We start from the raw sequence: 17,083 nt of genomic DNA on the forward strand, positions 1-17,083 counted from the left end.
TACAAAAATATAGGTGTTAACTTTATTATAAGCTTACAAAACCATTGTAACGATTTATGTGGTATATGAAAAATACACATGGATAATTTGATTTAATACTAACGAATTTCTATTTCCTTACTTGAGGATTAATTTCTGCTATCACACTTCCATCTTTTTCACTTTCGGCTAAACTACTTCAAAAGCGTTTAAAATGAATGGATTTATTGCATGCTTATGTGTGCTAACAAACGATGTCTCGTTACAAGAACAATAAAAATTCATGATGTCGAGAACCCACTTAAAGTAAAAATTATATCATCGGATATTACTTCATATTTGAGCGCCCTCTTTGATAAGACATCGTTTCTGACGTACCAGTAAGAAACCGTATCAGAGGTGACTTACAAGTTATAGGTATATAGCGATAAGAATTTGTTTGTGTGAGTGCTACGCTTTGGGTTGTAGTGTTAAACTGTATTGATAGCTCAAAACTGATATTTAACCGATATATTCTGTTTATATTTAAATATTTTGTGATATTTAATAGAATTTTAATGAAAGTTTGTTACCTAAATCGATCAAGTGTTTTGTAAGGCAGGAAGAACAACATTTGCTAATTTGTTCTACATAATTATAAAATTATAGAAGTTTCGATCAATCTTTTAGTTTTACGAAGCATCAATTTACCTTTTTAAAAAATTTTAGTAATTTTTGCTAAACAAATAGTAGTGACACTAGTAAGTTTGTAATACTATTGTTACCCACTTTATTAATAATTAATTGACGTAGTAGAACTAAGTAGTAATTACTAGTACTGTTTTAGCGTTAAAATCTACAAATATTACACGCTACAGACCGTAGCACCAAAGGCTACGAGAAATTGACGAGAAAAACTAACCCATCTCGCAGTTAGCGGGGATAGGAAATATGTCCTCGGAACTTCCACCCGATGCGCCAGCACCAAGATTATGTCATATTATTAAATGGCCAGATTTTGAAGGTTATGGTTTTAATTTGCATTCAGAGAAGTCAAGACGTGGCCAATACATTGGCAAGATTGATGCAGCTAGTCCCGCTGAGCTTGGTGGTCTAAGAGAAGGGGATAGAATTATTGAGGTAAATGGGGTAAATGTTGCAAATGAAAACCACAAGCAAGTTGTTGAAAGAATAAAATGCATTCCAAACGAAACCAGTTTATTGGTTATAGATCCAGAAGCTGATAAGTGGTACAAAGAAAATAACGGAGTAGTTAAAAGTGGACAGAGCAACGTCATCTTTTTAAAAACCCCAACAAAGAGGCCTGTAAAGAAACAAGTTTCAACGAAAGTGAAATAGAAAGGGACATAGTTGAAAAGTCACCAGCGATGAATATAAATAGTTCATCAAAAGAAGAACCAGTGTCTTCTGTAAGTGTTTGTATATACGTATATAAAGAAAAATATAGTAATTTTACACGTAGTTTTTACTGAACAAAATTGTTTTAAGGAAAAAAATAAGTCTTCTCCAAATGTCGTACAGATAAATGAAAAATTTGTTAGTCACTGTATATCATATTGAATAAATATTTAATGTGAATTAGTAAACTATGATGTGAAAGAAACTGAAGGCTTTGATGTAATATGCAGTTGAGTGGTTGAATATTATGTTCTCTCATAAGAATATATGCTTGTTAAAATACAATAGTGCATATATATATATATATATATATATATACACACACACACACACACACACACACACACACACACACACATATGCTGTGTTATTAAACACCTCAATTATATCCCCTTTAACTCTTCTTTTGAGAGATTTCAGCCTCTTGTATGAAAACCCCTCCATCTTGGACACCATTCCAATAACCCTTCTCTGAACCATTTCCAGTAATTCAGTGTGTTTCCTAATGTTGTCATTCACATATTCATAATTACTGAACAAACTTTTTCAATTAATTTTAACCAACAGCACATCCTACACCTTTGAACAAACCATGCCACAATAATGCTTAAATGCAAATGTGTCCTATGATATTTAATTTCCTACATCCAACCTTACCATTTTGCTCTCCAACTATTAGTTACATGGACAATTTATTTTATAATATCTATGTAATTAAGTTGTCTAGTTATTTTATTCTGCAACAAAGTTCAAGCCTCTGAGCCTGACTTTTTAGCCCATATATCTTAAAGTATATACTATACTAGTAATGTTTCTATCTACCATTTTTGCCATATGAATATTTGTCATGCAATAAGAAGTCCAAAATTGATCTTGGTGTTTTAAGTGAAAGGGACATTACTATAGTCCATCTCATTTCACCAATGTCAGTTCTGACTAAGGCTCATCAGTTGTGATACCTATCAACCTTCTCCACACTGTTATATCTTCAAATGTTGCATGCTCTTCAACTTTTTCAGTTGATGTTCATATTTTCAAGAGCATCTTTTATTCTTTCCACCCACCTTATGTGGGGTCTTCCAGTTGGTTTTCTTCCTTGTGGTTCCCAGTTTGTGAGCTTCTTTGGATACCTACATATTTCCATAGCATCTTAACTTACTTCTTTCAGTAATTTCTAGTATTTATGTTAATACTTAAAATCTCTTAGACCAGTGTCTCTGATGGCACTTTACCCACATAACTACTCTGAAGTCTTTCTTTCACAAACCTAGTCACACCTTACTAAATTACAATTTTCAAAATAAATCTTAGAATTTACTTATTTATTTTACTACATCTAGAAAATGGGTTTTAAGCTGTTAATTTAATGAACGTCTGCTAATTCTAGAATAACCCAACTAATTCAGGTCTTGTACAGCAAATTATCAAAAAGTCTGAAAGTCAAAAACTTTTGGTAAGAACCTAGAATTTCTACATGTACATTTATGATATTAGTGTATAATTTTTTGTGTATTTTTATTACTAGAACAAAGCTCTGGCAGAGTCAACATCCTCAAACCTACCTCAAAATACAGACAACATCAACGTGAACCATGGGAACACCGACTCAGCTCCAGGTCCTCCTCATTCAAGCAAGCCCAGTCAGAATGATTTGAACCTCAACATGAGTGCCTTGGAAATGCGCAAATTGTTAACTTCTAAAAAAAAGAAGGATCCAAGAAATAACCAGATGGACATGAAAGAAAAGTACAATCAGATTCAACAGTTGTGATGATTTTTACATACGTGGAATTTGTTAGGATGTCCTGGAAAAAGAGTTTAAGTACTTTTTATGTAGAATATTCTTGAGAATATGCTAGCATGTATAAATGTGGGAACATAAAATAGTTGGTTGTGTAATGTTATATAAATCTGTTGTATAGCTTTATCAGTAAATATAATTTTTTTTTTAAAAGATAAGAATTATTTTTGGTATAAAATTTATTCTGATCTTGGAAAACTCTACTCTAAACTTTGTCTTCCTCTAATTTGCTGTTTAATCTCTTGAAGATTTTCTCTCTCTTGTGTGTGAAAGTTACTTTGTTTTTAAGTCTGATCATGAGTGTAGGGACACTGTTACTTTTAGTGTGGCAACATCTAGTTGAGGACTGTATGATGTATGTGTATATTCACTTACACTTGTAAAATAGTTTTAAAACAAAGAAAGACTAGTATATCATTAGATACCTATCAAAATGATTATGTGCACTATACTTAATATGTATTGTTGCTCTTGAGAAATAATCAGCTTACTTGTAAGATTACTTATGAGTTATATCCAATCTTGTGCATTCTCTCACTTTCTGTATATATAGCTAGGAGTTTTGAACATTTAGAATGTGTAATTTGTTCGTCAGGTTCAATACCTGCTATTATGACACTGATTAGTTTGTTCTTTACATTTTATCTTGTTTTTACTTTAAAAAAAAAATACCATAATTTGAAATTTACTCTAGTTTTTAATTTAGAAAATGGTTATCAGAGAAAATTAAGACTGGTAGTTTGTGATTTTTATATTTAGAATAAAATTGATGAAAAGTTCATGTCATACTTAATATTTTGAAAAGTTTTGTTCATTAATTAGCAACAAAATTAAACATTACTTCCTTTAATGTTGTAAATATGTTTTCAAAATATTTAAAGTTTGGATGGTACAAGTTGTTACATGCACAATTTTTATTTTTATTTTATTTATGTTTATTGAAACTGATTTAAACCTTTAACTGTACAAATTATTGCATGAAGTTTATATACTGATTTTGAACTTGCTGTAGGTTTCTGTTGGAATTTTATAATTGAATATATTGGACACGTATACAAGTTTAGGACACCCAACAAGCTTATTTTATATGTACTGAGAATATAATAGTTTACATTAATTTCTGGATGCATGTGAAATTATGTGAAACATCAGTCACATGAATGACTTTGCTTGAAATGACACATATTTTTCCTACTACATCTATTGTACTAATGATGTATTCAGAATTGTGAAACATAAGTGCTTAATATTTTTTTAATGTAAAAGAAGGTGCTACTAGTCCTGAAAGAACTCTTAAGTTTAAAAAAAAACTATAAAGGTACAAGTTCCAAATATTTCAACTCTTGTATTTCTGAAAAGGTAATTTTTAACTGTTTATAGGCCTGTATTCTTAGTTATATTATTTTAAAATACCATACCAAAAAAGAAGAGACAGTGTAATCATGTGATAAGCTCAGAAACCGTGAAGCAATTTAATAATTCTTTCTGGTTGAGTACTTTATTTGTTGTTTTTCCTAATTAATAACTTTAGTTCCTCAATAGTCTGTACACAAATATTCAATTTATCTTAATAATAAAAACCACATTGTAGTATACATGTAGATGTAAATTCTTACAAGTATTTAAATTGTTTTCAGGAGTATTTTACTACATATGGGTGCTGGAGAACATTACTGGTTGTGATGTACTTATTCTTTGATTTGAAATTTTTGAACAACCTTGCATCTCTTTAAACATGCTTGGAAAAATCATGTAACATGATTTCAATGAGGGTACACAATTCAATATGTGCATATAATTAAATGTATATATATTTTTTTTAATTTCGAGATTTCATGTCTGAACTATTATAATTGGAGATTTGGTACTTGGGTAATCTAATAAAAATTTATATGTATTAATAACACTATTAACAGTTTGACAATTTTTCATTTTATTATTTGTAGAAAAGGAGTTACCTTTATTCTTTGCAACTTTTAAATTTTTTGAAATATGTAACAATGCATTTTTTGGCTTATTTTGTGTTTAGTTCATAATGTGCCATTTGGGTTAACAGTAGTTCGATTTTTTTTTTTCATGTAATTAGTTAAATGTTGTTATTGTCTTCCAGTGTTATTTGTTTCAGAATATTTATGAAGTAGTACTTATATTGGGTAATAATAATAATAATAATAATATATATCATTTTGCTACAAAAATTGAGCCATTATGTAGGTGGTGTTTTAATTTTAATATTTTGTTTTTGTAAGATCCTACAGTGTAGTCAAACTGTTATCCACACTTGTTTGATCATATTCCTTCATGTGGTTGTTAAAATTTGTTTATGTGAAAGGTGAATAATTTATATTTACGTATCTAAGATTGATAAAAGAAAAAAAAAAGCTTTTTCTGTGTTACTTCTAACTGATGAACTGATGGACCAATTTTTTTATTAAATGTCATTTACTTTTAGGTTCCCTGAATAGTGACATAGGGAAATAACAGATCTAATTCTGCATGTGTCTTCCCTCTGCATTGTGTACACTCATAATTGGCTAACCACTGGGTTGACTTGTACTGAACCTAGTATTTACCCTTAAGGCTTCCCAGAAAATGACACAGGGCAGTTTGGCATTTGGATCTGACTCTACCATGCTATCTCATGTGTTTCATGCATATTGAATCAGTTAGTTATAATAAAACTTACAAAAATCAAGCTTGTAATATTTCAAAATTAGTATTATTCAGAATTATTACATAGAGTTTAATTTGGTAGAATTTCAGGTAATTGACTATTTTTGGTTGTTGAATGTGTCGAAAAGTTTTTCTGAAAACAATTAAGTGGTATTACCTCATATTCCATAATTAAATATTAAGTGCCTTGAGGTTGAAAATTATTTTGTTGATGCTGAATGTTTCAAAAATGAACTTTGAAAATGAAATGATTAAGTTAGTTTGAGAAATTAATAATTTTTATTGAATTTTCTTAAACAAGCTGAGCACATTTATTGCTCTTGTTTCAAATAAATACAGTTAGGGCTCATCCTGGTATCATTTGTGTACAGTTACTTTATCTGATTTCTCAGTTTTGATAAATTTTGATTTATCTTGGCTGATGAATATTTGAAAATATACACACTGGTGTTTTTTCAAAACATTCCAAAAATATTGTTATTATTTTGTTTTCTGTATAAGAATTACATTTAACAGTTTTTTAAATAGTGATTTTAAACTAATTTTCCCACAAAAAGTAATTAACAGTGGATCAGAGGTCAGTTTTTTAACCCTTGACTAAATTATTAGATTAATTAATATTTGTACAATTTACATTTAATACAACTTGTTTTTGATGTTAGATATTATTGATGTTTGTTATTGTGTGATATTTCATGTTATTTTGGTAAATGAATGAGGAGTACAATAAATATTGAATCTATGAATTACACACTTTCAGTCGGGTATATATATTGTACATGTACTGTTGTTGAGCCATTTTATTGCAATTTAGTTTTAAAGATTTTGTCTAGTTATCACATATTCTTCAGTTATTAAGCTTTCTTGGCTATTTTACAGAATTATTATAGAAATATTGTAAGAAACTGTATTTAATGCTCGTGAAAACTGTTAGGGTTTGAGCAAGCTAATTTGAAAAATACGTGATTGAAAAAAATCATCCAATGTTTTACATTTTATAAAGTATTTCTGCAATATTTGCTTAAAACCTGTGAATTAAACCGATTGAACTTTCCAACAGAACTTGATTGTGACACAGCAAATAATGATGTTGTAATAGTTCAAGAATATTTAAAGTATATTGTACTTTCAGAACTTTCCAACAGAACCTATAGTTTACTGTCACACTATAAGCCATGATTAAAAGAAATTAGATTTCGAGTGAAAGCAAATCAACTGACCATCTTATTCCACGATCATCGGCTGAATTCACACTTGTATAACTATAGTTTTGTTTGTTAAAAATGGCTTGTTAAAATAATTATGAAACTTACTGCTCAATAAAGTTAAAAAGGAAAGCTCTTTTTGTCACATGTGTTAAAGAAAATTTATCGTTTATCTAAATATAGGCAAGATAAACTATTATTGTCATAACTTTCCGTACAAGAATTCATTTCAGTTGGTGTGCATTATCTGTAAATATTTTAGATGTAATAGTGTACAGGGAAAGTACGTTTGTTCGCTAAGTTATAAATATCAAATAAAGCGCTATTTTTGCAATGCTTACTAAGATGTTTAATTATAAAACAGTTTTAATTAAAAAAAACACTGTTACATGTGTACTTACCTATAATGTGTATTAGGCACTGGTTCGTTGTGGTGCGAGAGCTTTTATACTATACTGAAAAGGAAATGAGGTGTTGACTTGTCTTCCAGAATATTTGTATTTCCTCTGCTTATATCACCTACCGAATGAATATTATACTTAATATTAATGTCAAATGGACTTGTCGTAGTTAGTCTGCTTGAATGTGAATCCAAAGATTTATGGTTTGTAACCTGTTACTGCCTCTATTCTACTCTGTGATTTCGACATCAGATACGGCTACTGGCAGGAAGCCCTCTGATTAAGTGCCGCAACTGTATATCAACCATCGTTTACTAAAGAGGTGTATGTGCTTTATTGGAGTTGTTGTTGCACGCTTTAGGAATTTTGGTTTTATTGTCGTACAAACACTTTCAAGTGTTGTTTCATGAAATAAGCCTTTGTGACGAGCACTTCTCCCCCACATACACACAGATTTTATATCCGAAACACACTTAAGTTTTGACGTAGTAACAGGTCCAGCTTTAAAGAAATTTGTGCTACTGTGAATAAAAATTCCTTGCTTGTACTATAGTATTAAGGCAATACACGATCTTCATTGAAACATTTCAGTTCCAATACCAACAGGTTCCACGTTACCTGAAATTCTTGGGGCAATCACAATGAATTGTGAAGCTTACATTTATGTGTGTGTTTATAAACATGTTATAAATATCATTGCTTTACATATTTGGTGGAAATAATAATATGAATTGTAACATTTGTATGCGTGGTTTCTTTTTTAAAAAATAACAGTTTGATAATAACACGTTTAAAAAGCACTTTTATGAGGGGTTTAGTTTAAACAATATATACTATATAGAACAATAACAGTTTTGTAACAATAAGTTTGTAGAAAACGTTGTACGGAAATAAACCTAAACTTGTGTTCATGCCCTTGATTTAACAATCACTCTTTCCGCTAGCCAAACCACTCTCAATTTACTTTATGATTTAAAATGAAAGAGAATATTTAGAAATTTACAGAAACACAGTATCTATGTGGTTTTGATGTAAAATTAAACCTTTCATTTTACAATGTATTATCTGATGAATGAAATATTGCTTTATTTTTTCCACATAATATCCATAATTGTATTTCCCTTGTATTATTATGTAGAAGCGATCGATTTAGATTTTATACCAGCTGGAATATCCGTTTGGTATATATCTCCCCAAGGATCGAATGAGAACCTCCATACTAAATTTGGTGAATATTCATCCAGAGGGAGCGAAGTAGTGATAAAATAAAAACGTAAAAATACCCCCCCAAAAAAACTTCTATGTCAAATTTGGTGAAGAGCTATTCACACCCTGCGAAATTGTGGAGAGACAAAAGACAATGCTATCATACTTACATAGATTCATCATAATTCTATATGTATTTTATTCTTAATATGCTTGTTTTCAAAACTGACCATTCAGCACATTCGATGACTGATGTTGATATCAACATGCAGTTTCAGAAATGGCAAAATATGAATAAAGTTCCTTAATGTGTTCTTGAAAAAAGCATTTTGGTAATTTTTTTCTAAAGTTAATTTCTCAGGAGATACAGCAGATAGATATTTGGTTATCACACACACACACACGTATATATATAGAAAGAGGTAGTAATGTTTACTTTGTTGAAAACACTGCAGCTTTGTTATTACGTGCAAGTTTTCAAGTGAGTTTACGAATGTTGATGTAACAGAACAAACGTTAATTTATTGTTTGGCAATAAGCACAAAGAAACAGAGTAATGGAGGACCACACAGCGGGATGTCTGCGGACTTACAACACTAGAAATCGGGTTTTGATATCCGTGATAAGTAGGTCCGGCATGGCCATGTGGATTAAGGTGTTTGACTCGTAATCTGAAGGTCGCGGGTTCGAATACCCATTGCACGAAACATGCTCGCTTTTTCAACCGTGGGGGGTGTTATAATGGGACGGTCAATCCCACTATTCATTGGTAAAAGAGTTGGCGGTAGGTGGTGATGACTAGCTGCCTTCCCTCTAGTCTTACACTTCTAAATGCCTGGCATGGCCTAGCGCATTAAGGCGTGTGCTTCGTAATCTGAGGGTCGCGGGTTCGCGCCAAACATGCTCGCCCTCCCAGCCGTGGGGGCGTTATAATGTGACGGTCAATCCCACTTTTCGTTGGTAAAAGAGTAGCCCAAGAGTTGGCGGTGGGTGGTGATGACTAGCTGCCTTCCCTCTAGTCTTACACTGCTAAATTAGGGAATGCTAGCGCAAATAGCCCTCGTGTAGCTTTAAGCGAAATTCAAAACAAACAAACAAACTGTGGTGAGTAGAACAGAGACAGTCCTTTGCGCTTAACTATAGAAATATTCCATTCCGATCTTTTTCGTTTGTAGAATTACATATGCTACAGTACAGGGAGGGATGGGGAATGCATACCACCACTGACCATACCAAAATTGTGTAGGCTAATGGGAAATCAGAAATATAAGGTACTGATCATCTCAATTAGAATGTTTTTCATTACGTAGACCGCTGAATGGGATTTCCCCCAGGAACAAGGAGCTACTGTCTCACCATTACTAAATTGACCTCAGACCTAGTGACTTTACAGTATTGGCTAGATCAATCCACTAGGCTGACACTTACTTCCTCTCAGAAATGTTTTGGAATAAATGAGAGTACATGGTCATATGTACTGTGGTGTTAAAGAGTTCATGTTAATATGTTGTGTTCGTGATTCAATATACTGCTATAGGCCTAAGTGCTGTGTGTTTACTTGTAACATGTTATTTAGGAATATATGAAAGTTTATTGTCACATGCACTATGTGGTGTGATTCAGTATAGTGCTGTACGATTACTTGTAACTCGATATTTTAGAATAAAATCAATAAATGAGAGTTCATAGTCATATATGTTTCTTTTCTTTGTTTCTAAATTAATTCCATGAAATTTATGTTGCAGTAACAAGGAAAAGTTTACTTGGGGTCGGGTTTAAGTCACTGTTACTTAGTCGATCATCCCCCACCACCAAAAAATCCTGTATCCACCCCTGCTACAGTATTTTTTTAAATACAATTTTCAAGTAGTTTTGTTTGGTTTATTGCAAGTAGGGTATTGGATAAATATAAAATGTGAAAGTCGAATAATATATCTTAGAGAATACAGTCTTTTATCATTATTTATAATTTTATCTAAAGAAAACTTATTTCTGATAAAAATCACGAAAACTGCAGATGTTTTAACGCTTCTCTTAATTCGACTATATTAACTTTTAATTGAAGGTATGCAGTTGTTTTGTATTAAGCACAAAGCTACACAATGGGCTATATGTGCCCTGCCCATCACGGGTATCGAGACCCGGTTTTCAGCGTAGTGAGTCCGCAGACATACCGCTGAACCACTGGGTGGCGAAGGTGTGTGAAAATACCACTTTAAACCTACCTTTTATTACTTACAAGTCACTACCCGAAAAGTGTTTCGTTCAAATATAAAAACTCGACATTTAGGGTTCACGATGAGAGATAATTTTTTTTTTCTGAAAAACTATTTACGTAAGTAATATAGGACTTTAAAATTTACGGTTTAATTAAACGCTGAAGGCTAGTGAACTATTCGAAAACAATATACCAAAGATTTATATATATATATATATATATACACCATGAAATTATTAAATTCTATGATATTTTTTTCATTATTAACATCATCTAGCTAAACTTTTAATTTTTGGTATTATACGAAAAGCCTCTATCTCAGTGACTCAGAAGTACGTCTGAGGGTTTATAACGCTAAAAATCAATTGTCGAAGCCCATGGTAAATAAACTACAGAGAGCCTGTTTTGTAGCTTTGTATTTAACGATAAATAAACTCTGAAAGTGATTTTTAAGAGACGAAAGATAGATCTGAACTGTTATTTACATAGTTCTAGAATAGAATGGACAAGTGAAGTGGATGTGAGAAAAATATAGTTAAATTTGATTTTATCAGCAATTTTTGGATTATTAATTTTTGTTTCTTTGCAGTTTTGACGACTGAACCACAACTTTTAAAATTAATTTCTATTTTTCTCACAAAGAGCCACGAAGAAGAACTTTTACTTTCTTCTCTCTGTCCAGTATGACACCAGCAGACTGTAGTTTAACCATGGATACATTAACCTGTTTGAAAGGCAACTAGCTCGTTTATGAGTTGTAAGCCACAAGTTAATGTCTGTTAGTATACATTTCAATGACTTTTGCTGCTGAAGTTTGGAGTTGTTATTGTATAACGAACAAAACGTGTTCGGTAAGGTATGTATAGCTCATTGTTCACCTCAGCTAAGGCTTCATTCTCCTATTAATCTAAAGAAGGTCCACTTTGCTGAACACGTTACAGAAGGGAAAACTACAAAGATTTCTTCTCTTGGGATGAGATACTTCATCTATTGCAATCAGAGTTTCAGTTGGCTTCAATGGCTCGATGTTTTCAATCATTTGTGTCTTTCTATCGGTGTCTCCCAAGACTGACTTCTTTCAAACTCTTCAATTCTTCGTGGGATGGAGGTAAGCTTACTGGCTTACAACACTACAATCTAGGATTCAGTTCCCCGCGTTGGACACAGCAGTTGCCTAGTGTGACTTTGCCCTCAAACAAACAAATGAAACGGTTCAACCAAAGAAATCTCTATTATACAGATTCTGCGCATTGACAAGTCTTCCTAGAACTGAGGTCCAACTGATAACACTTGCCTATAGTTCTATCAGGTGGTCCCTTAAGAAATGTTCGATTTTAGGTTCAGAAAGAGAGAAAAGATTTAAAACGCTTTTAATGTTATTTAATCAATAATGTACGTTCTATTATTATTAATTACTTCCTGCCAATGATTCACAAGCTTCTGAATGCCACTTCTATAAATTCCTTGGGGTTTGGAGGAAAAGAATCTAGAGAAAGTAGTTTTGACATCTCCATGTGTTCCAAGCTCTTTTCCATCAAGATAGTTCTGCAAACTTCGGAATAGATGATAATCAGATGGGACATGGTCTAGAGAATAAAGAGGATATGGAAGTTTTTCCCAGTCTAGATCTTCAATCTTTGCAGATGTGATCCTTGCTGTAAGGGGCCGTGTATTATCTTGGTGTAACACAACACCTTTATGATTGATCAAAGCAGGCCTCTTTTCTTTCAGTGCAATATTAAAATGATCTAACTGTTGACAGTAGAAGTCTGATGTAATCGTTACATTGAGTGGCAGCAACTCAAAGTGGATCACACCAACAATATCCCACCAAACGCTTAACAAGACTTTCCTAAGGTGGAGGTCCACTTCGGTCTGTGCTTTAGCCAGTTTAGCTGGACTAAGTCATTGTCTACAGCGCTTAACATTTTTATAAAATATCAATTTTTCATGTCCAGTTACTAACCTGTCCAAAAAAAGGTGGGTTACGTTCACGAGAGTGTAAATGTCCACTCTTGCTTTAAGGTTGGCTTCTGTCAAATTATGGCGGACCCATTTTCCAAGTTTTGACACCTTTCCAAGCTGTTCCAGATGACGGTGAACTGTTGAATGGGTTGAATTAAGCTTCTGTGCTAGTTATTCAACTGTTAGAGCACAATCTTCATCACGTGCAGCCAGAAGCGAGACATCATTAAACTCAACAGGACGACCTGAACGTAGCGCATCACTTAAGCTGCAGTCATCTGATCTGAACTTCTGAAACCACATTCGACATTTTCTTTCATTGAGATACTTCGTACCATAAATACCTTGAATGTTTCATTTAGTTTCTGCTGCACTATTGGCTTTTTTAAACTCATAAAGCATTATATGCTTAATGTGCTCCTCAGACACATCCATCTTCATAAGGGTTTATTTGACTAATGATCTGAAAAAGTGGAGTGGGGTTTGTATCTTTTGTCTGAACATTTTCACGTCCTACTACATATTTTAGTCATTAAAGTTTTCTACAAAGACAGAAATGATGATGTTCTTTCTGTATTAACTTTTCGGATATTTCTTATGGGATGACCTGATATTTATAATATTTTTAACAGTATTATGTGATAGTAACAGTGGAAAAAGAAAGTAAGGAAATAACCTATTATCCTCTCTCTACAATATTTCAATGTTGTAGGTTATATATATATATGTATGTTTCGGTTTCCGTCCGTTTTTTTTCCTTTAATAATTTTCAAAATAAAATTAAATATATATTAATTTCTTTAAGAACATTAGAGTTTCGAGTATGTAAGTAATATTGCTTAGAGCAAAGTAAATTATAGTGTTTTAATATAGAAACTGTATTTAACTTTCCCGTAAGGTTGACGTATAATAATTTACAATACATAAATATGGTTGTAAATGTATCTAGTTTTCTTGTATGAAGTCAGTTGATATCGAACTTCGGTGATTGGTGTATAACTTGTTTCGATGATACTGTGCAGGAAAACAGGAGTTCCAGTTACACATAGCACTCAAGTTTTAATCGATGTTTAGTTTGTTTGTTTTTTTAATTTTGCGCTAAGCTACACAAGAGCTGTTTGCGTTAGCCATTCCTAATTTAGCAGTGTAAGACTAGATGGAAGGCAGTTTGCCATCACCACCCACGGCCAACTCTTGGAGTACTCTTTACGAATGGATAGTGGGATTGATCGTAATATTTTAACGCCTCCACGACTGAAAGGGCGAATATGTTTGGTGTGACGGTGATTCGAACCCGTGACCCTCAGATTACAAGTGAAGCACCCTAACCACCTGGCCATGCCGGCTCCCGATATTTGGATTGAGAAGAACACTGTTTTCGATTTTAAAATAAATGTTGGTTTATCTTTGTTTTAAACAAGTGACCATAGTAGAACTTATAAAAGGTGAGGCTTCATTGACTGGCATAATCTCAGTGGAAGCACGTGTGCGTAGCTACAGCCCTTTCTGTGTGAGGTATTATCTTCGCCAGTAGTTGGTAAAGCTTGTTTTTAGTGTGTTGTTTGTAAAGTTGCTTTTAGATTTTATTTTCCTTTTAATTAGTAATTAAATTAACGATATTTTTTATGATTATCTCACACAGTTAGAAAATTAAGGAACTAAGATTATATCATATAGCTACAAAACTAAAAAACAAACAAACTATAACTGTCTCACATAGCTACAAAACTAAGGAACTCTGGCTACCTTTCGTGCTTATAAAATTAAAAAAAAACTAAGACTACATCACACAGCTGGAAAACTAGACAGTTTCGATCACTTTAGCAATGAAAGCTGATCACGATGTGAGTTTAAACAAAAACTACCTGAAGTTGATCTCTTTGTGGATCTCACAGAATCTGGAGTCTCACCATAGACGTCGTGGGACTAATGACAGCTGATATTACTCAAAACTGTAGCTCTCTGTTAATGATGGAAAGAATGTTGTTAAGCGTGAGTAGTTGTGTTTCGTAGTGTAATAGTAAAGTGTTACAAACATGATTAGTTTCACTGTGATGCCTGTTCAATACAGCTGGAATCACCAGATCACACGTGTACTCCATATATGACACAAACCCCGTTTCTGATTTGAAGCTCACTCAATTAGTTTTGTTTACACTACACAAATATACAATCATTATCGAACTTTTGCACTTCGGTGTTTTGTTTTAGAAGAAAGATGTATTGATCTATCTGCTGTGCTCATCACGAGGATCGAACCCCGGAATGTAGTGTTGTAAGTCTGTAAACTTACCTCTGACCCACAGGAGGACTTTGCCTTTTCGTGATGCAGAACTAGTTTATTGTATGACGTATAGTACACAATATCCTAAATGAAGACATCATATACACCATTTATTGATGGTCACTTGAACATGCAAAATTTTGTGTGCTGATTGGGAGGTGAAATTTTTATATAACTATTAGAAAAAGAACTGAATGTTTTATTTTGGGTGAGGGACATGTTTGGTGTGACAGGTATACAGTAATGGTATAGTAGATCATTTCTTGTCACCACACAAACCTTTTAGAATAATAAAAACGTGTTCGTTTTTATTTTGTTTTTGTGTCACCTTGAAATATGTAGCACTGTATTGTTGTATACATTTATATCAATTCCAGACAATTGGACCTAAACAAAAAAGCGTCACGATGTAAGGACTCACAAAACTAGGATCTAACCTATAATGTGTGAAGAGTAAACTGTACTCTAGTAAAAGAGCCGTTTGAAAAAGTAGGACCCATACATCAGTGAGAGACAAAAACAAACAACAACAGAGAGCTAATTATCATAACAATGAAACAAGTTACTAGAAATTGAAAGTAAATAAATAACAATTATTTCCTGAAGTTCACATTGCAATCTCACAAAACAACATAATGAGGTTAAATTTTTTTTCAATAAATACTGTTATTAAGGAAATGAAAGTTGCAATTTTACCAGGACTAATAGAAATATTAAACATGAGTGATACTCTCATATATATATATATAACAATTAATATAATGTTTTATATGTTATATATAAGTGTGTTAAGCTTCCATAGTATGAGAATTCGAATTTTCAATATGAATGGAATTTTACTAGCAAATGGATTATAAAACCAAGCCTGAGACCCCTAGTGGTCAGTTACAGCCGCCCGTAGTATTGATCTACCTTGTGTGGGTCTTTGAAATGAACAAAGAAAAGAAAGAAAATTCCGTGACAGGTATTTAGTTTTAAAGGAAGATGAACTTCCCGACTGAGGTATTCAGGGATATTTATATCCACCTTCGCCCCGCTCGCGATAGAATTTTAATGCTATGAGAGTTTGTATTTAATTTCTCTTAGCATTGTTACATATCGGATGTTTATGAAGTTGACAAAGTAAAGATAGTTTCAGAGAAAAGCAACAAAAACAAAAGGTCCGGTCGATTCAAGGCAGCAGAGCGAAAGCAATCTAGACTTGACTTGAAGAAGAACGAACAGAAGCAGCAAATCAACAATACATTAAACGTCCCCTGTTCAGAGTCACAAGGTGGCTGGGATCTATAAATCCAAATGCCTCAGAGTTTGCTGTGGGGGAAAACGGGAGTACCCCGAGAAAACCCAGTTTCACAAGACAGGCGCCGAATATTCTACCTGTCTTGTGCCCAGCACTGAAATAAACAAGACACATTGAATTATGATTAGTCAATCAATTAGTCAAGACACTTCAATAGCACTCTCGAACCTTTTCCATGTATTCTAGGTCAGAAAGTATGAAACATAGTGCAGACATTCCGAGACAAATTTTTAACACATTCGACTGTACAAAGGAAAAAATATATCTGATAGTAATAAAATTTTATTTTTCTTTGTGTTCTAAGGCCAAGTAGATAATATGTGTTGGAATAACAAAAAAAAAAACACAACATTTGTAACAGTAGGCCTATTTGTAGTCTAATTTAACTATTATTCTTAACTTTGTTTAACGTAAACTGGAGTTAATTATGAAACATTTGCTATAAACATAAATGAAATTACGATCTATGTTTCCAGAATTTACCTTTTTAGCTCAATATTTCGCTATTACAGCTTCGTCAGTAACTATCGATATCCCATTCTAATACATAAACGTAGTACAAATTTAGCTGAAACACTACTTGGTATATCTAATTTTACTTTGGCTACAACTCAGTTCATAAAACTTCAGAATTAAGCTATTTTGCTGTTATA

At 32.6% G+C, this 17,083-nt stretch overlaps 2 protein-coding genes across 2 annotated transcripts in view; one reads left to right on the forward strand and one right to left on the reverse strand.

Moving 5' to 3' along the window:
- LOC143223438 (solute carrier family 35 member D2-like protein) overlaps window positions 1–7,599 on the reverse strand; it is a 92,611-nt gene extending 85,012 nt beyond the window's left edge. The window contains exons 1-2 of the mRNA XM_076451428.1: window positions 7,458–7,599; window positions 2,940–3,074 (exon numbers count right to left, since the gene is read on the reverse strand). The gene's annotated coding sequence lies outside the window, so the exon portion shown is untranslated. The remainder of the gene's footprint in view (window positions 1–2,939; window positions 3,075–7,457) is intronic.
- On the forward strand, window positions 403–10,355 carry LOC143224001 (uncharacterized). Its single transcript, XM_076452466.1, has 2 exons — window positions 403–1,314; window positions 2,903–10,355. Exons 1-2 carry the CDS (start codon window positions 910–912, stop codon window positions 3,146–3,148), a joined length of 651 nt encoding a protein of 216 aa, XP_076308581.1. The 5' UTR covers window positions 403–909; the 3' UTR covers window positions 3,149–10,355.
- The last annotated feature ends 6,728 nt before the right edge of the window (window positions 10,356–17,083 follow it).

Source organism: Tachypleus tridentatus, chromosome 8 (genome assembly GCF_004210375.1).
Source record: "Tachypleus tridentatus isolate NWPU-2018 chromosome 8, ASM421037v1, whole genome shotgun sequence".
In the NCBI taxonomy this organism is placed as follows: Eukaryota; Metazoa; Arthropoda; class Merostomata; order Xiphosura; family Limulidae; genus Tachypleus; species Tachypleus tridentatus.

Bases quoted from the DNA above. Each gene is read 5' to 3' on its own strand.
- LOC143224001 (XM_076452466.1), top strand. From the start codon at position 910: ATGTCCTCGGAACTTCCACCCGATGCGCCAGCACCAAGATTATGTCAT. The intron at 1,315-2,902 runs TAGAAAGGGACA...TTTTATTACTAG, and splicing joins AAGTTTCAACGAAAGTGAAA to AACAAAGCTCTGGCAGAGTC.